Source organism: Nicotiana attenuata, chromosome 2 (assembly GCF_001879085.1).
Source record: "Nicotiana attenuata strain UT chromosome 2, NIATTr2, whole genome shotgun sequence".
In the NCBI taxonomy this organism is placed as follows: domain Eukaryota; kingdom Viridiplantae; phylum Streptophyta; class Magnoliopsida; order Solanales; family Solanaceae; genus Nicotiana; species Nicotiana attenuata.
In genome coordinates this window covers 27,419-51,315 of record NC_031990.1, presented here as the reverse complement: position 1 = coordinate 51,315, position 23,897 = coordinate 27,419, and the positions used below count along the sequence as shown (strand labels likewise).

Genomic DNA, 23,897 nt, shown 5'->3' with positions numbered 1-23,897 from the left:
TTTGGGCTAAAAGTATTTTTTTTTTTTTTTTTTGCCAAAAGCACTTTCGGCCAAAAATTTAGTTGTTTGGACAAGCTTTTGAAAGGAAAAAAAGTGCTTTTGAGGAGAAGCAGAAGCAATTTTGAAGAAGCAGAAAAAAGTAGCTTCTCTCCAAAATCATTTTTCTGAGAAGCACTTTTGAGAAAATACACTTAGAAGCAGTTTTCAAAAGCTTGGCCAAACACTAATTACTGCTCAAAAGTGCATTTCTAATTAACTAGCCAAACACAAACTAAGTCTAACCAAAAGTACTTTTTTTAAAAGCACTTTGAAAAAAATACTTTTTAAAATAAGCTGATTTTAGAAGTTTGGCCAAACGGGCTATCAGTCCCGTGAATGACATGTGGTAAATCTACTGAAATATTTGTGTAAATAATGAGTGGATTAAGCTACTGTGAAACTAATTCTTGCTTTACTCACTGGTTCTAGACTTAAAAGTTATTTGTGAGAGTCACAAATCAAAATTTTTGGAGTGGTAACTTTACCTTCGGCGTTTGATTGAGAAACAAGTTATCCCATGATTAATTATTTCGGGATTAGTTATTTCGAAATTAGTTATCCACTCTTCCATAGGGATAAAAAATACTACAATCCCGGTATTAGTTGTACCACGATTTTATCCTAATCAAACGTGAGATAAACTCATCTCAAATTTTAAGCCCAAAATTAGTTACTCATTATCCCTCGTACCAAACGAGTCCCAAATGTCACTTTTATAGATATTGGATTGCTAATACTTTCCTCAAGTATATTTCTCGTCACTTCCTGACAAGGACCAATATTATTTTCTGCACTTCTTGACCGGGACTAGTAAGCTATCACATGCATATTCTCGTAAACAGTCAAAAATATAATTTTTTACTGTTTGAATAAGTTTGACAAATAAAATTACAATATTTATTTATTTTTTCTGTAACTATTCGATGCTCGAAGTTCATTGTTTGGCTAATCCGATTCGCATCGTGTAAGTTCACTAAGAAAGATACAATACTTTATGCCGATATAACATATAAATAGCATATTCTCGTAAACAGTCAAAAATATGATTTTTTACTGTTTGAATAAGTTTGACAAATAAAATTATAATATTTATTTATTTTTTTCTGTAACTATTCGATGCTCGAAGTTCATTGTTTGGCTAATCCAATTCGCATCGTGTAAGTTCACTAAGAAAGATACAATACTTTATGTCGAGTGATTTTGTATTTCGAGGCACGAACCCGTAGACCTATAGTTAAGATTGGGAAGTTCCAACTATTATGCCGCCATCTTTGTTGATGTATAGTTAGGGTTTAATACATGTGAGGAATAATCATAATCATCAAAAGAATGTGATGAAATAGATATGATTCCTCCGTAGGTCTTGTATTCGAGCTCCTCGATCCTGCACAATTCAGACCAGCTAGTATCTGTTTAATTTACTTAATGCACTCAAAAGCCTTCGCATGGATAATAAAAAAAACCTCTTGATAGGAAGCCTTCTTCCTTTGATGAGTTATACACAACCCGAATTTGAATTAACGATAAAATTCAAATATCACATAAAAGAGCAACTCAGTGCACTAAGCTCCCACTATGCACGTGGTTCGGGGAAGGGGCGGAGCACCAGGGTCTATTGTAGGCAACCTTACCCTGCATTTCTGCAAGAGACTGTTTGCACGGCTCGAATCCGTGCCCTCCTGTTCACATGGCAGCAACTTTACCAGTTACGTCAAAGCTCCCTCCTTTAAGGGTCTATCATACACAGTCTTACCCTGCATTTCTGCAAGAGGTTGTTTCCACGACTCGAACTCGTGACCTCCTGGTCACATGGCAGCAACGACTTTATCAGTTACCAAGACTTCCTAGGTGCTCATTTTGTCTAGTTTAATGTTTCTATTCAGTGGACGTCGTTATTGGCAAGAACTTATTGAAGACAAGTTATTACAAATACAAGAGCGGGCAGCGTATTGTATGAACCAGCGTGCGGACCGTGTAAATCTGGCTCATAACCTTAAGGTCATGGATTCAAATCCTGTCTATCTTGTTTATCCAAACTATTTTAGGGTTGACTTTATTAACTAGTGGAGTAATTAATTCACGCCTTTCGCTTTTTGGGGTGAAAGAAATCTTCTTCAAATATCACATAGTTAAAAATAATATTTTTTAGGAATGTTAGGGTCAGAAGAGGTAAGGACAGAAGTCACACAATGACAAATCATATTCTCAATTTCTGTTAGCTTCACACATCCCTACAAAAGTTCCCAAACACACAAAAAAGCCACAAATCAAACCAAAGCCACACCTTTTACACAAAATTAAATCATGTCACAACAAATCAAGAAACACAAACACAAAATATACATTCACATCAAACCTTCCAATTCCATGAATGAAACAACAACCTTCTCTTTTCCTTAACTCAAAATCCAACACCAACCCACCACCCCCTTTACCACCCCCACAACAATGTCCACAACACAATCAGAAAAACAAGCACTTTTCATTACCTCACTTATAATTTTCTGGTACTCATCAAATATTGGTGTCCTCCTTTTAAACAAACTCTTACTTTCCAATTATGGTTTCTCTTTCCCAATTTTCCTTACTATGTGTCATATGTCAGCTTGTGCTGTTCTTAGTTATGTTTCAATTGTTTTCTTAAAGATTGTACCTTTTCAAAGGATTAAATCAAGATCTCAGTTTTTTAGACTTGCTACACTTAGTATTGTCTTTTGTGGGTCTGTAGTAGGTGGTAATATTTCTTTAAGATATTTACCTGTTTCATTTAATCAAGCTGTGGGTGCTACCACACCATTTTTCACTGCATTGTTTGCTTATTTGATAACACTGAAGAGGGAAGCTTGGATTACTTATGGTTGTCTTGTTCCTGTGGTTGCTGGTGTTGTTATTGCAAGTGGGGTATGTTTATTAATTTAGTATTTTTTAGTTAAAGTTTGAATCTTTAATTTTGGATCAATTGTTAATTTTCTGTTAGTTTGTGTCTTATTTGGTTTTGATCTGTTCTTGATTTAATTTGTTGAAGAAAGAGAAATCTAATTATGAGCTATTTGGCATCTTGATAAATCTATGGTTGTTTAACATTAAAAAATAAAAATAATAAAATTTGAAGGTTAGCTCTTGCTAGTGCAAATTTGTTAGATCTGAGAATTTGTAGCAGTTAATTTGGTGAGTTTTGCGACTTTAATAATGCTTGTGATTTCTGTATTTTTCAGTTTTTACTTTTTGATTTTTCTTTGGAATGAGAATTTCGTTTGTTATGAAATTCTACTCAATTGTCATAAAGATTATGCTTTTTTGAACAAGATGTTATTTGGTTGAAGTCTGTATTCATGTTATTCAAAGAAGGTGACTTGGAATCTATGTTGCTTGGATCCTTCAAATATGCCGCCGGGTGTGTGTCGGATCCTACAAAAGTTAATCATTTTTGGAGGAACCGACACAGTAGAGCAGCATTTCCGGCAGATTCGAGCAACATAGCTTGTAATGACACTTTTGTTCTTGTTCATGGAATGTGAAAGTTAATAATATAGTCACAATTGTGTGATGAATAAGCTATCATGAAAGTTAGTTGTGGCATCACGTTAAAAAAAATTTCAACTGCTTTTATAATTTAAGTTATTGGGAACCGCTTAATATACCTCTTTATTAGCAATTTTAAGTGCATGATCAGCTTTTTCTGATGGACTAACAAAGTATGTGGATTGATGACAGGGCGAGCCTAGCTTCCACCTTTATGGATTCATCATGTGTATAGGTGCAACTGCTGCTAGAGCGTTTAAGTCTGTTCTTCAGGGCGTCCTCCTTTCCTCTGAAGGGTAAGTAAATTGCTGTTTCTGAACATCTGTGCCGGTGTTGCTCTTTGGGAATAGAATAACAAGGATAAGAGACAATGTGCATTCATTTTCTTTCTGGTGTATGTCAATTCTTTGTTCCAGTACTGCACACTCTTTGGATTTCTGGTTGGGGTTGGCAGATAATACTACAAACATAGTTCAGTATTTAACGATCTTTCTTCTTCCAACTTTTTCCGCTTTTCTGGTCTTCTGGTAGTTAGCTTCTTTTTGTCATTTATTTGTTCAATTGTGAACTTGTGAGTTGGCTAAGAATGGGATTGAAGAGAACATAGATTTTGGTATTCATATCTGATTACATATTTGTGGTTCATCTTCTGCGTCAAAACTTACCAGTCATCTCTCAAGCATTATATATTTGGGTATGCGTATTTGGTTGATGAAGTTGCATCTCCTTCATACTTAAAAAGGACAGCTCGGTGCACTAAGCTCCCGTTATGGGCGGGGTTGGGGGAAGGGCCTGACCACAAGGGTCTATCGTACGCAGCCTTACCCTGCATTTCTGCAAGAGGTTGTTTCCACGGCTCCAACCCGTGACCTCCTTCATACTTATCAAAAGGAAATTATGTCTCATTCATTTGTTTCATTGATACTCTTTTTACCAGCTCATTTTAACCTGCTTTCATTTTACAGGGAAAAGTTGAACTCAATGAATCTGCTGCTTTACATGTCACCAATTGCCATTCTAGTTTTGTTGCCTGCGACATTCGTAATGGAACCCAATGTGATAGATGTCACTACGACACCTGCAACAGAACATAGATACCTTGGCCTACTTATTTTGGTCAATTCGGCGATGGCATATGGAGCCAATTTGCTGAACTTTTTGGTGACAAAGCATACCAGTGCGTTGACACTCCAGGTAACTAAACATTCCAGTGCATTTGATAGGGAGTATATAACAAAAAAATCCGATTTTGCTCTATTTGGACAGTGTTCGCGGATTCAAATACAGCCTTGCCTGAACCTAGCTCTACCCCTGTTGTTTACTTATCAAAATATACTTATGTATATTGTTAAATATGCAATAAAATGGAGTTTAATATTAGGTCACAACCAATTAATTTTCTGAAATAGTTCTAACACAAGATTCCTTGAGCCGGGGGTCTATTAAAAACAGTCCCTCTACCCTCAAGGTAGGGGTAAGGTCTGCGTACACAATACCCTCCCGAGACCCCACTCGTGGGATTATGCTGGATTTGTTGTTGTTGTTATAGTTCTAACACGAGAAGTAAGTAGTTTCTCCGAAATTACTCATGCAATTTTACATCAATATACACATTAAATAGTGGTATCCATTGCTTTTGACTCGTCCTAAACGTCTTCATACTCTGTCAACTTCTCTAGGTCCTAGGAAATGCAAAAGGCGCTGTGGCTGTTGTTATATCGATACTTCTTTTCCGAAATCCTGTAACTTTCATTGGAATTGCGGGCTACACAATGACTGTGATGGGGGTTGTTGCTTATGGAGAAGCCAAAAGAAGATACAAATGAGCTGACATTTGGCCTTTGTTTCTTCTCCGAGGAAGCCCCATACTTTTGTTTTCTTAGTTTAGAGACATATTGTAGACTTAAGACAAAACAGATTCCGCTCCTATGTTGTAGCAGATAGACAGATAGGAGATAGAGAAGGGGTACGTAGCGAGGGGATTGTTCTCATTCATCAGCTGCAATCTTTACATCCAGATGTTAGGATGTATGGATTTGTATCAGACTCTTGATGTTATTACATTAAAGCAATTTAATGTCGTATTTGATATCTTTTTGCTCTTGTGCTAAGTTATTTGTCCGTCTATCTCAAAATTTTCTGTTGATGATGAGATTGTTAGGCGTGCATTTATGCTTAAAGAATGTGAGGAACTATAAAGATGCGTTTGAAACTTGGTGGATAATGGGTCCGCTCCTGCCCCTCTACCTTTTTCCACTTAAATACCAGGCTTTTGCCTGTGACAGCTCGATCTCCACTTAAATACCCAACCTTTAATCTATGACAACATTCAAATTTCAAACCCTGTGACATGCGCCTAATCCAAATATCACACGTTGCACTCCAGCCATAAGACCAAAGCCGTGAGCCCTAGAAGACTCTTGCTAAAGTCAGTTGATTTTGCAAATCTTTTGACCCTTTATAGCAACAAAATAAGTTTTTCTTAATGCAACTGAAGCTGCAAAATGTAGAAATCATGTTAGGAGTAGCTAAAATTCATATTATAATATTATTAGTTTTGTAATAAAATATAAAGCCCCAACTCTTGTTAATAGCTTCCACGATCTCTCTTCAATGTCTAAACTCTAAATGACTACACACTTTTCACTGCACAAGCCACAATAATATCCAAGATCTGGATCTCATCTTCTAAATTTTATTTCACAACATTCAGAATAAAACTATTTATTTCCCAACTTTTAACCATCTGCACTCAAAGTGACAAATGAAAAAACCTTGTAGAGAACATATACACATGCATTTACTACGCCACCATTTTTCAGTAATATTTTAGCTTAGTAACATCGCTTTGATAGTGGAGTAACATGTAGTTCTATCACTTCTCTCTCTCCAAATATTATGTAAGCATTTCCAGTTTTGTGGTCCAAACCTAGTAAAGTATAATTTTATTGACGAATGAACACATTTGTCCCTTATACTTTCATTTTATCTTTTTGTGTAACTAGACTATATTCATAATTCATGAATATATTCGTGAATATAAATAAATTTGGACATTCAAGAAATTGGGTGGATAGACTCCTATATAATATTGGGAAGATCTTAGTGAAGAAATCTAGACCTAACAAAAGAAGTAAACATGCATGTTGTGAAAGACTAGGATGAGAAATAAAACGAAACATTAGCTTTTCATGTGTTGCCTTCAAACTCTATAAGTACTTAAAAGAAGTTCAACGAGTAGGATATCTTCATCCTTAACAAAAGATCGCAGTTTCAAATCCATTGAATAGAGAATCTTTGCATAAGAGAATTGTACCACCTTAGTAGGCCTGCTCGATACAAATCCATATTAGTGGGACAGTGAACTTCGGGAACCGGATGGTTCGACCAAAAACAACCATCACTAGATAAACGAATGAAATGCATTAAAAAAATAAATGAATCTCAAGAGGAATAACAAAGTAATGTATTGGAGAAAGCTTGGGGATGAACAAATAGACGAGAAGGCAAAGAAATGTTAAATCCGAGTGAGAATTTGTCAAAACATAACAGTGGATCAAGCAGGAAATTACTCCTCTCATTTCAATTGTTTCAACCTATAAACACTTCCAGAGCATTACGTAACCAACGAGAGTGCAAAGTTTCAAAATCTGGTCTTCTCATGAATATTTTCTTCACAAACCAAAAAGAAAGAAAAGTAGCTTTTCCATCAAACAAATAATGAATTCCCAACTTCTCAAGCACCTGTGCACAAAAAGAGACGAGAATCGACCAAGAACTTTCAAGTGGAACTTGGAGGTTAGATGGTAAATTTAGCTGTTTTTTAAGTCTTTATTTTGTATTTCTTTCCATTTGTTTTGTTTTCGTTCTCACCTCAAAGGCTCAAACAGGTCTAGTAGCATCCGAAGTTCGACCAAGCAAACCATATATCTCTTAAGAATCTGATTACCACACTCCTAGGCAAGTTCTGGACCACTTGGTAGCAGATCATAGCCGTCATGGTGCTTAGAAGTCTCCTTTTCGACAGGGATCAACTTCAAAATAACAGCAACAATCAAGCTTGCAGCACCAATCAAGACACTGATCAGCCATAGTTGCCAGTTAAGTGGTGTAGTGCTGGCAAAAGTGCCTAAGAACTCGACGATGATAACTTGGAAAACAACTGTCGCAAACATGACTCCTAAGAAAATCCAGCTGCTAAAAATGCCACGGAAAATGTTTATCTTCTCCATATCACGACTGTTTATTTCGTTGAACACCTGTACAAAACCAATCAAGAGTCAGATGGCTAGTGAAGGTCCTTCCGTATGAGAATGCAAATCCACTTTTCAATAGAATTTGGTATCTTCTATATCGGGTTTTCGTTACACTAGTACACAGCACTAAAGAATGAACTGAAAAGGACTGCTACTGGTATATAGATACAGTGCTCAAGATAAAAGCTGGCTTGATAGAATAAATAACTGAATATAAAATACATACCTGACAAAACACAAAGGTGTTAAAAATGAAGGTATTCTGGATTTTTGTAGCATCTGAACCTTCAAGTCTCAAAATCTGCTTTCCGGCAAAGTTGAAGGCTAAGAGTATAGCCAGCTGGTAGATACTGTGTCCTATTATGTTTCTCCACATTGTCTTTGTAATGAAACTCACATCCCTTCCAACAGGAGGCCGACTCATTAGTCCATCATGGGGTGGTTCAGTGGCCAGTGCCAATGCACCTAGAGTATCCATGATAAGGTTGACCCAAAGCAGCTGAACAGCAGTGAGAGGAGCAGATCCTGAAAGTTGTTGCAGCAGATAAGTATTCAGATACTATTTCCTTTTTATTCTGTCCCAAAAAGAATGATACCTTTTTATATTTACAAACAATTTAACTTTAAGCTTCTCATTTTACTCTTAAGGAGATGATTTATAACCACACAAAAACCAATGACTTGTTTAAGACCGTAAGTTTAAAAAAAATTCTTTATTTCTAAAATTCCGTGCCCATTCTCTCTCCCCCCCTCTACCCCCCCCCCCCCCTTCTGTCTCTGAGAGTGAGTTTTGATTCTTTAATATGGCAAGAAAAAAATTGAATGAACTCAATCAAAGCAATGAATACCTGAGGCGCATGCAGAAATAAAATTGATCATCAGAGCCACAACATTGACAGTCAACTGGAATTGCACGAATTTTTGAATGTTTATATATACAGAACGGCCCCATTTAGCCACATTCACAATTGTCCTGAAGTTGTCATCAAGCACTATAATATCGGCACTTTCTTTTGCAACCTGATAATGTAATTTGAAAAAAGTGAAGATCAGAGACAGCTTTAAAGTTTCAATATGTACCAAGTACTAATCTAGGTAAGATCTAACAAACAACCATAATAAACCGCTTGAACATGTGACACTTTTTCAGGAGAAACAAAAAAGCTAAAATGCATACGGACGGTTTGTAGAATTTTCCCAGCAAATGTTGACTAAAATCACATACACAGGAAAAAACAAGTTCTACTTATGTGTTGGAAATTAATGAGTTCTAGGTGATCAATTGAATGCTTAAGCTTACTATTTTGGTGAGATGATATTGAAAAGAAAGATGAAAAGGAATATTCAAGCAGGCAGCTTCAAGCATCGATGAGATAGTTAATGTATCATGGATATTAAAAATATAGAATATAAAGAAGACTGCAATTGGTAAGAGAATTTAAGCATGCTTATGCCCATATATGAAAAGTGAAGGAAAAAACCTTCAAACTGGAGCATGCAACAGGAAAATGGTATATATGACCATATCAACCCAGAGCAGGAGCATATGTACAAACCTCTGTTCCTGCTATACCCATGGCCAGTCCAATATCTGACTCATGCAGAGCAGGGGCATCATTTGTGCCATCACCAGTAACGGCGACAACTTCTCTAAACATGCCTCTTAAATTCTTTACCAGCACATGCTTGTCTGTAGGGGATGATCGAGCCATAACCTGCATACAATATATAAAGCACATTTTCAGCAAACTGTATTCAAAGAGAAGGATGTTCAAAAAAGCAATGAAAAGCACACCTGAATTCTAGGAAGTATTTGCCTCATTTCATCAGGACTTTTGTTGCGAAATTCTGGGCCTTCAATGGCCAAACCATCAGCAGTTAGTATACCACATTCTTTAGCAATAGCTATGGCCGTATTAATATTGTCCCCTGTGACCATCCTTACAGTAATTCCAGCAGCTAAACAAGTTTTAACTGCCTCTTTAACCCCAGGGCGAACTGGATCTTTGATTCCAACTACTGCTACCAATATGTAGCCACTATCGGGGATATTATTTTCTTGATAACCATCTTCGATATCCTTGAAAGCCAAGCAAAGAGTACGCAAGGCTTCATCAGCAAACTCCTTAATGACACCCATGATGTTTGTAACATGTTCTTCTGACATATCAACAATTTCACCATTAGAATCAATAAACCTGTCACACATTTTCAAAACTATCTCAGATGCACCCTTGCAGAAAGCACGGGTATTGCCATCAGGAAGAGCAACAAGCACTGACATTCTTTTCTTTGCTGAATTGAATGGTTCAACCTTCAGCATATTACAATCCTTTTTTCTATCATCAATATCACCAAGAAGTAATCCGTATTCTAATATTGCAGATTCTGTGGGTGTACCCAGAACAGATTTCTTTCCATCCTTGTCTTTAACCACCTCAGCTCCTGTATTATGAAATATTGCCTGCAAAAGAAACTCCAGTGCACTTTCTGATATATCCGTTATTGCATCTCCACCTGCACCATTTTCTACCTTTTTAGCCTTTCCACAAATCCATATTTTATTTACTACCATATGGTTTGTTGTTAGTGTTCCTGTCTTATCCGTGCAGATGCAAGATGCTGAACCCATTGTCTCACAAGCAGAAAGATGCCTCACTAATGCTTTATTATCCATTAACTTTTTCATTGCAAATGCAAGGCTCAGTGTGACAGCCAGAGGTAGTCCTTCAGGAACTGCAACAACGATTATAGTTACAGCGGTGGCAAAGTAATTTAGAAGAGTTAATGCATCACTGGAAGACCATATGGTGAATTGATGGTGAGTAGCTTTATCCACCATAAATCTGACTATTAACACAAGAAAGGTCACCACAGCAAATCCCAGCCCTATCTTTCCAATAATAGTGGCAACACCATTCAGCTTAACTTGTAGAGGAGTCTCATCTTCTCCTCCTTCGCTAAGAGTTTCCATAAGCTTACCCCATTCAGTTCTCATACCAACAGTGGTCACTAGCATCTTAGCTGAACCATCTTGTACTTTGGTTCCTGATAGAAGAAAAGGTCTTTTTTCATATATGCTTACTGGCACACTCTCACCAGACAAGCTCGATTGATCAATTAGCAAGCTATATCCTGATATGAATATTCCATCAGCCGGAACAAGATCTCCAATAGATAAGTGAACTACATCACCAACCACCAAGTCATAAATGGAAACCTTCTGCCTTGATCCATCTCTTGTGACCTGGATGGATATCTTTTTCTTCTCCTTATCCAAATCCCTGAACTGCAACGACTGCCTATAGTCACTAACCGCAGTAACAAAGACTACCAAGAATATGCTGAGTAGAATTCCTAAACCATCATACGTTCCTTTTGGCCACCCTTCAGTAGCAAGTCCGACACCAATGGAAACAACAGCACAAACTATCAGGATGACGAGAGTTAAATCATGCAGAGCCTCCCACACGAATGTCCAAAAACTTCTAAAAGGTTTCTCGGTGAATTTGTTTGATCCATATATATTTTGTCTCACAGCCACATCACTAGATTTGACTCCTTCGTTTGATGAGACTTTCAATTTACCTGCAAGCCCTTCAACACCTCCAAGTTTCTTTAAGGTTTTTATATCATAGGAACCAACTATAGATGCAAGTTTATCAGGGTTAATTCCAAAGCCAGCAGCTCGAGCTTCTTCTGGCAAGTCTTTTGCCAGTTCAGCCCCTATATCTTCTCTGACCAGGTCAGAAGGCCTACCATGATCACCAGCTGTAAAAGAATAGAAATGAAATGAGAAAAAGCAGAAAGAAACTTGCGGAGCAGCTACATGTTTTAATGAGTTAAAAAATAAACTGAAGATATGAGCAAATTGTACCATCAATGAACTTGAGTGCTGCCATATAAGCCATGAAACCAACTCGAATCTTTTCCTGGAAATTGCATGTGGTAAGAAATGTAGCTTGCTCAGTATACAAGATTAGAGAAGTTATATCAGTCACCAACACAGTCCTCCATAGTATGGTTACCAAAATCAATGACCAAACCCACGCTTTCCAGTTATATCATTAGTTCCATGACGAGACAACATAGTTTTGTCACAAGATTGCTCTGATTAGGGAACTCAACTATAGTATTTTAACAGCAAAATGATTCATTAGTTTTGTCACAGGATTGCTCTGATTAGGGAACTCAACTATTGTACTTGAACAGCAAAGTGACAGCAAAATGATTCAGGTTCTCAGTAAAATGATACACCGATCATTCTTAGTGTCATAAGATATGGATGATGCCAAGAATCAACTGCTTTTATTAACAAAAGTAGTGTTTTCCAAATGACCATTATATAATTTTTTCAATATCAAGTGACAACTAGACATTAACACAATATAACACTTTATGTCTACATACTAATGCTTTTTGTAGTGACAGATCAAAAGGATAAACTTTAAAATAACTATAGCAGGCTGATTGTTGAAGAATTGCAATAACAAGGTCATATTATGGGTGAGGGCAGAGGCGGATTTAAGATTTGAGTTTTATGAGACCAGGATGTCACTAAACCCACTGACCTTTTGAGTTGCCGATTCAAAATTTAATATTTGAACATGTTTAATAGATTTCTTAGCACATATATAAGGTTTGAGTCAAAACAACTAGTTCAGCCGAATCCGTAGTGCACCCGGCCACCCGCCCCAGATCAGGGAAGAAAAACATCATCGTTCAATGTGCACTGTCGGAGGGATGCGGTTGTTGCCGGCATAGGAGTATCTCAAAAAACTGAAGCAGCAACTTACATGGAACAAAACAGCAATACAGGCAAATCATCACTTAGATTGAACAAATCTTTTTTTTTCTCTTTCAAATCTTTGCATGTCAAGAGACCTTTTTTGCAGTGTTATGATAATTATGCATTACGGTGATGATGGTACTTATTTGATTTTCCTTTGTTTGTAGAAACGTCTCAACCCTGTTACTTTTTTCAAGTTTTCTGTCTTCTTGCAGCTTGCAACTTGCAGGATGGCATAGTAGCTTTGAATGCACTAGTTTTGTATAATTTACACAAAAAGGAACAAATGTTACTATAGATATAACATGTAGTTTGTTGAGCATTTTGTTCAAAGCATAAAGCATTCACATGTCAGCTACTGTGTATTTTTTTGTACGTGACTGTCCTGTTTCTCTTCTCTTTTCTTTTCTCTTATGTATATTTTATGACGCAAGTGTTTGGACCACCTTCCGCACAACTAGGCTATCTTACGATACTTGGTGCCTTCCACAAGTACGGGTAACTCTACCCGCCAAAACTTAGACAGATGAAAACCTAGTGATTTGAACATCAGCTCCACCCACCTTAACGGATACCCTTTTTCCTGAGACATTTATTTTATTTAATAAGGTAAACCCAAAGACTTTTCTAGCTATCATGTGATTAGATGGTCGAGAAGTAAAATAGTCCAGACAAGGAATATGGGATGTTATACGTCAAAGAATACAATTTAGGGTCTGTTTGGAAAGCCACCGGGTAATTGAATTTGGTGTAATTACTAGGGTAGTAATTACACAACCTAGTAATTACACAGTTATGTAATTACGACGACATGTTTGTTTGTCATAGTGTAATTACATGTTTACTGTTTGGTGCACAAGTGTAATTACGCAGTTACATTAAATTTTAAATGAAGTAATTATCAGAAAAGTTAATATAATAAATATATGCCATAAATTTTTATAAGTATAAATGATATTATATTTGGTATTTAAGATGTATGTTTTTTTCGTGAATATACAATTAATTAGTAATGATATATTTATAAGTAATATTGTAAAAATAATTTATATACATATTCAAATTAATAATATTTAATTTAGATGCTTACAAAAACTAAAAATTATACGTTTTGTAAGAACATCATGGAGTTCATGTTTGATAAAATAAAATAATATTTATAAATATAATGTCATAACATTATTCAAATGTTTGACAGAACTAATCTATCAATTCTAACTAAAAAAATGAGCGACATGCAATGTGAGTCAATACTACTAAATCAAGTAAATCAGAACCATGAATATAACACAATTTCAAAATCTAAAAAAATAGTCTAACATATGCCAAATTTCAATATAATAATAGTAAGTTCCACTATAACTTAAGATTAGGAAACATAATAAGTTTATAACTACATTCAACAACGAAATTCCTCTTTAATTGCATGACTCATTATTTCTAATATTAGGAGGTGTAGTTTTAAAAAATAGAATAATAAAATAAATAAAAAATAAAATATAAGCAATTACATAGAATCACAAGTAAAGGTAGAGAAATAAAATTTAAATAATGGTACAAAGAAAAAAATATTTTAAAATTTTAAAAGAAATTATAAAGTAAAATAAAATTAAAAAATTAAAATAATAGAAATAAAAAGTTATAAAGAAAATAAATTAAAATAAAAACAAAAAGGAAAGAAACTAAAAAGTAACCCTGTAATTACACAGTGTATTACCACCAATTCTCACCTCCCCTTGAGAATCGGAGAGTGTAATTACACCGCTCCAATTACACTCAATTTCATGCTGACCAAGTAATTACTTAGCCAAATAAATATGTCAAACTGTATAATTATACCCAATTACACCCAAATCTATTTCCAAGATGGCTTTTTAAACATTCTCTTACGGTCACAGAATACCAATTGTTTATGTTTTCTTTATCAAAAGGAAAAAATTTAGAGTCACAGACAACAAGAATATAACAGTGGTGGAATTTTTTATTAAGAGAAATACGAGAAGTAGGAATTGATGTTCCATGTGGCAACCAACGGTTAGGCAAAACAAACGAAACACTTCTTGGTGGGACAAACAAAAAACTGCAGATGGGGCCAAACTGCCAGCAAAGCCTCAAAAGATATTTTATTTCGGGTCACCCGTCTCCTTCTGTACTTCTTAGTATACTATTCAATGTCAATGTCACAAGGAAATTTCGCTGCTGACTACGTGTTAATTAGCTAGATTTTGACCATTTTGGCACTACATTAACTACGACGTATTCCGTACTGTTTCTCCAATTCTAAAATCCTAAAACCCATTATTCAGAACCCAAACCTCACTCAAAGGTTCTTTTAGCCAGGAGAAAGCTCCTAATAGTATAATTTAAGCATGTGCGTGACCACAAAAGAACAAACTTCTTTTAAGCTCTATCAGAGATGAGGTATGGTTTGTTATCTCCATGCGAATTGATGCCTGGAAAGAGCAATTTGCACTGCCACTCCTATGATGCTAGAAGAAATGTCAATGTCAGAAGGAAGTTTCAAGGAAATTTCGCTGCTGACCAAATGTTCAGTAGCTACACTTTTGACATTTTTTGGCACTACATTAACTACATCATATTTGATGTTGTCCCAAAAAGAATCTTTTATATAGAAATTTTTTTAACTACAAACTTTTTATTTATCCTTGCTGAGATGACACATAAAATTATTATAACTTATTTTAGATTACAAATTTAAAAAATCTCTTTTGCTTTCTTAAACTCATACCAAGGTAAATTTCATATAAAATGGGATGAAGGGAGTAATAAGCATCTGGTAGTGCACATAAGAACAGACTTCTAAGTTATATTTCATATAAAATGAGACGAAGGGAGTAATAAGCATGTGGCAGTGCAGATAAGAACAGACTTATTTTGTACTCATCTACTCAGCAGATGAGCTATTGAGCTCTACTGCTCTTCCAGAGATGAGATATGGACTGCTTTCTGCATGCAAATTGAAGTGTACATAGAGGAAAAGAGCACATTGTGCGGCAACTACTGCAGTCTTGTGAAGTCCAATTTTGAAAGTTGAAATTACCATACTCACCGTACAATTAACAGTGGCTTTGTGTTTCTTCAGAAATGCGGCAGACCATAAGTTTTTTTTGTAAGTTTAGAAATAATGGGGCAGACCATAAGTATGATTAAGAAGGCAGCTAAAAGATCTCAAATCCTTATAACGTTTTAGGCACAGAATTAACACAACCATTTATAAGTACGTAAGAATTAATCAAGCTAATTTAATGACAATGACGTTAAGCAATGTTTGACAACACACTTTAATGGGGAAACAAAGCATGTGTCCTAAAGGCAAAACAATCTAAGGTAAATATGAACCCCACCTTCCCCCACCTCCCCCCCTCCAAGATAAATACCAGGCTTCAATCTCCATGTAAATATTAAGTTCAATAATCTAAGTTCCCGTTAAACATAGATTTGGGTTATTTTTAAAAAAATACTATTTGTTCATCAAGTTTGATCAGTTTCCGAAAAAAATTTAAAGAAAAATTTTTAGTTTCCAAGTGAATATTTTTTTCCAGTCATAAAATATTAATATTATTTCAAGTAAAATGCATATCCAAACACAACAAGTTCAGAAAATTATTTCTCAATACAACTTCACAAACACTTTTTTTAAGTTTTAACTAAATTTATATCCAAACGATGGCTAAGTCATAAATTCCTCAAACTTTTGTCACTTAAATTAAGCTGCGAGCAAATATGGAAGAACCCTTTTTATCAACAACAGAACATATTATGCTGGCAAGTTACCTAAACCCAAACTCAAAAGGGGGGCCTCAATAAAAAAGGGAATAAGTTCATCTCTTTACTGAACTACCGTGATTGTAAATTTTTAGATGGTCCCCGTAAACCACCAATGCATTATCCAATTGTTAGGCAGCCCACAACACCAAAACAGTACCCTACACTGGTAGATATAGATAATCATAATAACGTAAGGCTACGGTCAGTTATTTTGCCTCTAGAATCTAGACCAAAATGACGAGGGCCTCATTTTCCTCCAAAAAGTCATTGCATTTAGCAGCAGCAGCAGGAAATTAGTCCCCATTAATAAAGTCTAACTAGTTTGTCAATAAAAAATTACTACCTCGGTTCATTTTTACTTATCTACAGTATAAAAAATATATTTTCACTTATATTTATTCATTTTAGCAAATCAAGAGAAAGATAATTCTTTTGATCTTGTTTTACCCTTATCATTAATTACTCATTTTCAAATTATTTTTCAAGAGTTTTTGAAATACTATAATTATTAGGGGTTATATGGTAAAATACATACTACAGTCAAACTTCTCTATAAAAGCCTCACCCGTTCCAGATTTTTTTGGATATTATAGCATAGTGTTGTTATAAAAAATATATTTAAAAAATATCATGAAAATTGATTTCATAAAGAAACTTGGCTTTTATAGTAAATGGTTGTCTGACTATACAATTATTATTAGTTTTTATGGGACGTAAAAAATTGAAAGAGGACTAGTAAAAGTGAATAGATGGAGTACTAAATATTGTGTTTGACTTGCTGACCAACGAATAGTTCTATCATAAAGCTAGAATATATTTATAATAAATCATTTATTAACGGAAAATTTAAAATTTGTTGTTGTTGCATTAATTAAGAAATTAAACATAAACTAATTCATTTGCCTAACCAGATCTGGTTTTTAACTGACACAAATGTTTTCTATGAAACTCTCATATTCATTTTTGTATTTAACTTTAATATAATTGTTTATAAATTTTTAATAGATATACTTTTTAAGAAATTATAAAGAATATTGGGAAAAGTTTACATCTTTCAGTCTTCCCTCATGTAAGATCCAGGTTTTTGTTTCTATTTATCCTCCATATTAAAAGTAATTTGCTCGCAAGTGGAAGATAGTCCAGCGGAGAATCCAAAAAAGAAAAAGGACCAACAATTTTCTAACTAATCGCATCCGAAAAGTCAAACAAGAATATGTCATTGTAGAAAGGAAATATAATAATACGAATCAAATATGGAAAGTGCTGAAGCACTACTAATGGTGGATTTCATAAGATCTTTTACCATGTATACACTCTCATTTTATATATTGTTGAAAAAACGAACTTTTTGACAAATTAAGTTTTATGTGATGATCGCATAGAATTTTTTTTTACACATCACATCTAATTGCAAGTAATTTTATTTAATAGAACTTAAAATAAATATTTAAGTAACTTATATAACAGGTTTTTTACACTGATTGTATAAAAAATACATAATGTAATCAGATTGTATATAACGATAAATCCAAAAATAAAAGGCGGATCTGTGATAAATTTTCTGTGGTTGAAAATATTGTAAAATATTTTGGACATGAAAAAGGATGAGATTTACAGAGCAGGAGAAATGTTAACATTTCCATAACAATTTTCGGTGTTTTCCATCAATGTACATATATTTTGGCACAAGGTACCATTGTTATGAAGTATTACTCATTTATCATGTATTAACGTTCTAGCTAGAATATCTAATCGTCTATTTATTTAGACGTTAAAAAAACAAAGAGAAGTTCAAATGGAAACGAGATTTCAAAGCCGAAAATTCTTACCGATCCAAAAAAAAACTAGTAGAAAGTTTCAAAAAAAAAAGGTAAATCTTCTACACAGATCATAATTGAGCTCATTCCGCCTTATTTCTCGGAAAACAAAAATAAAAGAGATGATCTGTCTCCATCTCTACCAATGAAATGTACAACTATTCAAGCATATTGTATCAAACTGATCAAGCACGCCATAAACATTTCCGATGTTCTTCCCAGTAATGTAAAGGTATTTCACTATAAAATATCAAAAAAAAATATCTCGATTTCGGATTTCAAAATCAGTTCTATAAAGTTTTTCAAAAAGTATGTAAATCTTCTCAGTTATCATAAGCGAAATCGAATTCGAACTCATTTTCAGGTTTATATTCTATTCAAAATAAAATTTACAAGTATCAACGCACATTGTACAGCACTTGTGGAGCATCATATTCCAAATTTCATAATTACATGATTTCCAGAGAACTTTCAATGACATTTGATTTAATTACCAGACATATTAAGTATGTATTTCCTGTTCTAACAACAATCTCTATTCATCTATTTAGAGTAAAAAATAACAAAAACACAAGATTTCAACATTGAAGAAAACTCTTCTCGTTAAAGAAAAAAACTCTAAAATATATTGAAAAATTACTAAATCTTCTTCACTATACTCTTCCTTTTCCTGCGACTATTTTCATGATATTTTCACGGAAAGCATGAAAACAAAAAAAAAAAGGAGATGAAAACATACTCTGGTTTTTTCCATGAGCTCTTTAGCTTCTTCACGTTTTTCGAGATTCGGAGCATATCGGAACCGACGCCGGCGATTCTTAACGAGAGAAACAGCATCTCTCCATCTCCTCTGAGCTGCTTCCGACGGATATTTCGCCGGCAAATCAAACGCCTCCGGCTCCAACAGCGACATCGCGAATGTTTATAAAACCGTAGATTCGTAGATCAAATGAATACGTAAATAGGCTAATATATATATATCAGTAAGAGAAAAATGTTAAGCCGGAAATTTTATAAGAAGAAGCAGGAAAAAGGAAAATATTATTTTGGTGTTTTATTGGACTATTAATTTTAGAGAGAGAATAAAATTTGAACGGGGATTGGTTTACGAGCTTTTTCTTATTTTCTTTTTCTATAAATAGAAGACGCGTTGATTTAGGACAAATTTGTTAAAGTAGTCCCTTTAGTCTGGTTATATTGCTAGTTTGACCCTACCTTTGTTGACTTTTCTCTAAAAGTCAAAACAGGAGTTTTTTTTTTTTTTTTTTTTTTTGTGCAAAAGATAATATCATATATATTAGCTACTGTGGCATGGCTGTCTTGCCATACTTACTTAAACTATTTCTAAACAAAACTACATTAATACTACTACTACCATTAGCGTATAGCATAGTATTCCCATGGGCCTACTTTTATAGAAATTTAAGCTTTTTTTTTTTTTAAGTGCAGTTTGAGGCACTAAGCTACTATACGTAATATTACCCTGTATTTTTGCAAAAGCTTATTTTCATGGCTTGAAGCTTATTTTGACTTTACCAGTTAAGCTATATATATTATGATCAACATAGTTGTGATTGTAAATAATTATCTTTTTATTCGATCATTAAATAACGTGTAATATAGAAAATTATATTTACTTATAAGTGTTTTAAGTTCAAAATAAGCATTTAATGAAATTTAGTGGGACCTAATAGAAGTTTTTCGATTGTACATGATTTATTTTGCTTCAAAAAGTTAATAAAAGGACTGAATTACATGCTAAAGTTTAGGAGCTACACCTTTTGTTTGGTTTCCCGGTATCCAGTAACCGCATTGGGCCCGATTAAATATGAATTTTAGTCGGAAAGTCCTACATTGGAAGGTAAAGCGCCCCCCAACAAAGGTGACTCCATACCCAGGGCTCAAACCTGAAACCTCTGGTTAAGGATGAATGAGTACTTACCGCTCAACCACAACCCTTGTTGGTTTAGGAGCTACACCCTATCATAATATATCTTAGTTTCAAGATAAAAATTATCATTTTTATGAAGATTATATATAAATATCTTTTGAGTGGCATGCTAATATTAAAAAAAAGCAGCTATTAGTGTATTTAAATCAAATTATTTTAAAATAAAAAAAAGTAGGGGTAAGGAGCATGAAGAGCACTATGTCTAATTAAAATAGAAAAATTGTAAAGAAAGATTGAAATTTTAGGATCGGATACTTTTGGTGTGATATCAAAAGGTACTAGATCAAATGATAATTTTTTGGAAAGTTCCCATAATACTTTTTGCAAAAAGGAGAAGATCTCATTGGTTAATTGTATTTCTTTAAAGTGTTATTAACTTTAAATAAAGAAATAAACCATCCCCTACTTATTTAATTTTCAAGTTTTTTTCATGTAAATCGCAGTTTTACTTTCGTATGGCTAAAAGGCAAATGAAATTAGAAATTTCCATCTTTTCTAACTTCCAATTTAAGTTGATTGAAAATGTTGACTTCAAAGGATACCCCCACTCACGTACTTTTTCTTTCTTATTTTGTTGTGTTAAAGAAAAAAGGTTTGATTAATAATTGATGTCGGTGTCACATGAGCTTGATTGACCCAAAAGACACGGCCAAGTCTAAAACGAGCAAAGATAATATCGATATCGCATGAGCCTAATTGACCAAAATGACACGGCCAAGTCCGAATGAGCAAGATGATGCCGACGTCGCACAAGCCTGATCAACGCTAAGGACATGGCAAAGCCCAAACGAGCAATATAATGTCTGTGTCACATGAGCCTCCCAAATCCCAAGGGCACGCCCAAGTCCAAGACAAGTACGACCGTTATGGTATGATTCATGCTTAAAATTGGAAAAGAAATCTTTTTTTTTTCAGCGATCCGAACTAGTAGTATTATTTATTTATAAGGGGACTTTTAATCAAATTTTATTATTGTTCAAAATTTGTGTGCAGTTGTTATTTGCTATCAAAAAAGTGGTTACCGCCAGAATTGAATTCATCCTAAAGGCTGCTGGTCCTTAGGAGCCAATTTTTAGTAATATTGAAATCCAATAATCAATATAGGATATTCAATTACTCCCTCCGGTCCACTTTAAATGATGTTTTGGCAGTTTCTTGTGGTCCATAATATTTAATTTTTTCAAATGTTAAGAAAGAATTAACTTTTTTTTTTCAAAGTTGCCTTTTGAGTAAAGAGCCTAGGAGTATTTTGTTGTACTTCAATGAAGAAATTAGAATTAATATGGTCAATTATATTATTAATTAACGTTAAAAGATGAATTCCTTAATTTGTGTGAAAACAACAAAAAAAATCACTTAAATTGGGCCGGAGGGAATAATGAATTTGTCAAAACTGAGAGCTGGTGTCTCCTTTTATTTGTTATTGTGCCTGGCTTTTTATTTTGTTATCTTTTTTCATTAATTAAATGGTAAAGTTTCACTTTATAAGTTAGTTTACTTTGTAAGTTTTCTTTCTCTATTTTTCCATTTCCCCACTTAAACTATTTGGCTTTCTCTTAGCTCCCAAAGCTTTGGTAAGTAGCAAGAGTAGAGCTCATGATGTGTAGATTAGACGCACGCTACTGACAAATTTTTATGCAGATATAAGTTTAGTATTTAATTAAAAAGGGTGAGTCTGTTAGCTATTAAATTCAGAAAAATATTTGCTTTTTACTAATTGTGATGAGTTTGAAGGAACTTAGGTCAGAATGCCAAATAAAAGTAGATCGATTTTGTTGTCATTCCTGAAGCCGCTTGACTGTAAAAAGAGGAGCGGTAATTAATCGTAGTCGTGTTGATTCAATTTGATCTTCCCCTCTTTCTCTACTATCATGTAAAAGGAAGGGGGGGGAAAAGCTCAATATTAAATGGTGGTATGGCAAAACTTTTCTACCAAAATGGACACAATTGATAGAACACAATTAAATGAGAGTATATGAAGCTTATGTCATGTTTGACAATTAGGTAAAGGAATATCACCACCAAAGGTTATGATGGGATAGTACGTACACTTTAATTCTTAATAGATATTTCGTCGGTCGAGCCCAAGAAATGAAGTTGGTTTTGATAGAAAACACTTTATCCCCAAGATAAGACATTTTGGCACGGATTCAAATTTGTTTGGGCTCAATGCCAGTACTGGACGCCGAGTAGAAAACAAAAAAGGAAGGAATAGCAAGAGAAAATGAAAGGAGAAAATTTTTCTATTACAATTTCCTGTGTAATTTCCATTTGAAATCTGTAAAAGGAAAAAAAAAAAAAAAAGTCTTTCAATGCCCATTTTCTTTCCTTCCCAACCAAGCAAAAGAAAAAAGAGAGGAAAACGACATTGTATCATAGAAATTGGAATGAGAAACCTCGTTCTTATTTCCACGTCAAATTTTTCTTGACTATTGGTCAATCTGAAAAATATGTGGTAATTTTATACCTAGATTGATTGCAGCATTGACGTTGAAAATAACGTTTTTCTTTTCATAGAAATTTCATGGAATTAACCACATGATGTCCATAAGAAAAGACATTTCATTTTCAATACATTAATTAATACATTTTACAGTTAAAAGTAAATATCACGGAAACTTTTCTGATTCTTCTTTGGAAAGCTTTAAACCATCAAAAAGTCTTTACAAAAGTTCCTTTTATTCGTTTCCCGGTTCCCACTTTGATATTCGGTATCCGTTTTAAAGTCTATAGTTCTTGATAATTGCAAATGTTATTTTTATCATAAGGGATTTGCCTTTCCTATTGATTCCTGCAAATTGGATCAAAAACAATTCTTGAATGAGGCCAGGAACGAATCGAAAAAGAAATCTTCATCATTTTTTTTAAGTAACGATGAGACTTTATCGTGATTAAAAAAAATTCTATGCACTTTTTTGAGTAGATTTTCTTATTATAAAGCTTTTGGGGTAAACCCGTTGACGACGGAAAAAAAGGACAGGGACATTTCTCTTGGATCAATCTATAAAGGCCACCATTAAACTTGGCCCAATTTTTTATTTTGACACTTTAACTCAGCCTTGTTCCATTTTGGTCCTCCAACCCCATTTTTTTTGTTAAAATATCATGGTATAGCCAGTTTTCACACTGGTCAATGAAAAATAGTCAGCGTTTATCAAGTCAATGAAAAATAGCCACTATTTTGCTGCAACAGGGACCGGTCCAGTATAATATACGGGAGTTCTGGTGCATTTGTGTACGAACTCCAGCATATTATGCTGGACCGGTATACTTTGCTAACTCCTGTAAAATTTGCGGGAGACTGGAGCACCAGTGCTCCAAACTCCAGTATATTATAGTGGACAATTATACTTGCTGGAACTCCCGTAAAATTTGCGGGAGTTCCAGCATAATTATGCTTGAACTCCCGTAAAATTTGCGGGAGTTCCAGCATAGTTATCCTGGAACTCCCGTAAAATTTACGGGAGTTCAAGCATACTTATGCTGGAACTCCCGTAAAATTTGCGGGCGTATTTTTTCGAATTTTGAACAGTGTTTTCGCTCAGATTTAAAGTGGCTAAATTTCGATGACTTTTGAAACTTGGCTATTTTTCAACGACTAGTGGTAAATCTGGCTATTTTTGAATTTCTCCCTATTTCTTTTGTTCCACTTTGACACAAAATTTTTTCTCCCAGGTAAAAATGCAGCGCGTGCAAATACCCAGCTGCTACCCCCCCACCCCACTTCCCCCAAC

The 23,897-nt window shown here is 34.4% G+C and overlaps 2 protein-coding genes across 2 annotated transcripts; one reads left to right on the top strand and one right to left on the bottom strand.

The window, feature by feature from the left end:
* LOC109242660 (probable sugar phosphate/phosphate translocator At5g04160) lies at positions 2,209-5,664 on the top strand. Its single transcript, XM_019409500.1, has 4 exons — positions 2,209-2,940; positions 3,754-3,857; positions 4,527-4,755; positions 5,241-5,664. The coding sequence occupies exons 1-4, from the start codon at positions 2,488-2,490 to the stop codon at positions 5,385-5,387; spliced, it is 933 nt and encodes a 310-aa protein (XP_019265045.1). The 5' UTR covers positions 2,209-2,487; the 3' UTR covers positions 5,388-5,664.
* LOC109242650 (calcium-transporting ATPase 4, plasma membrane-type-like) lies at positions 6,984-19,254 on the bottom strand. The gene is made up of 7 exons (XM_019409490.1): positions 18,952-19,254; positions 11,695-11,749; positions 9,613-11,588; positions 9,374-9,532; positions 8,666-8,837; positions 8,044-8,342; positions 6,984-7,820 (listed from the first exon to the last, which is right to left on the bottom strand). Exons 1-7 carry the CDS (start codon positions 19,123-19,125, stop codon positions 7,518-7,520), a joined length of 3,138 nt encoding a protein of 1,045 aa, XP_019265035.1. The 5' UTR covers positions 19,126-19,254; the 3' UTR covers positions 6,984-7,517.

Coding starts and splice junctions, on each gene's coding strand:
- LOC109242650 (XM_019409490.1), bottom strand. CDS start 19,125: ATGTCGCTGTTGGAGCCGGAGGCGTTTGATTTGCCGGCGAAATATCCG. Junction 11,589..11,694: donor AGCACTCAAGTTCATTGATG/GTACAATTTGCT, acceptor ATTCTTTTACAG/CTGGTGATCATGGTAGGCCT. Junction 8,838..9,373: donor TGGGTATAGCAGGAACAGAG/GTTTGTACATAT, acceptor TTACATTATCAG/GTTGCAAAAGAAAGTGCCGA.
- LOC109242660 (XM_019409500.1), top strand. CDS start 2,488: ATGTCCACAACACAATCAGAAAAACAAGCACTTTTCATTACCTCACTT. Junction 2,941..3,753: donor GTGTTGTTATTGCAAGTGGG/GTATGTTTATTA, acceptor GATTGATGACAG/GGCGAGCCTAGCTTCCACCT. Junction 3,858..4,526: donor GTCCTCCTTTCCTCTGAAGG/GTAAGTAAATTG, acceptor TTCATTTTACAG/GGAAAAGTTGAACTCAATGA.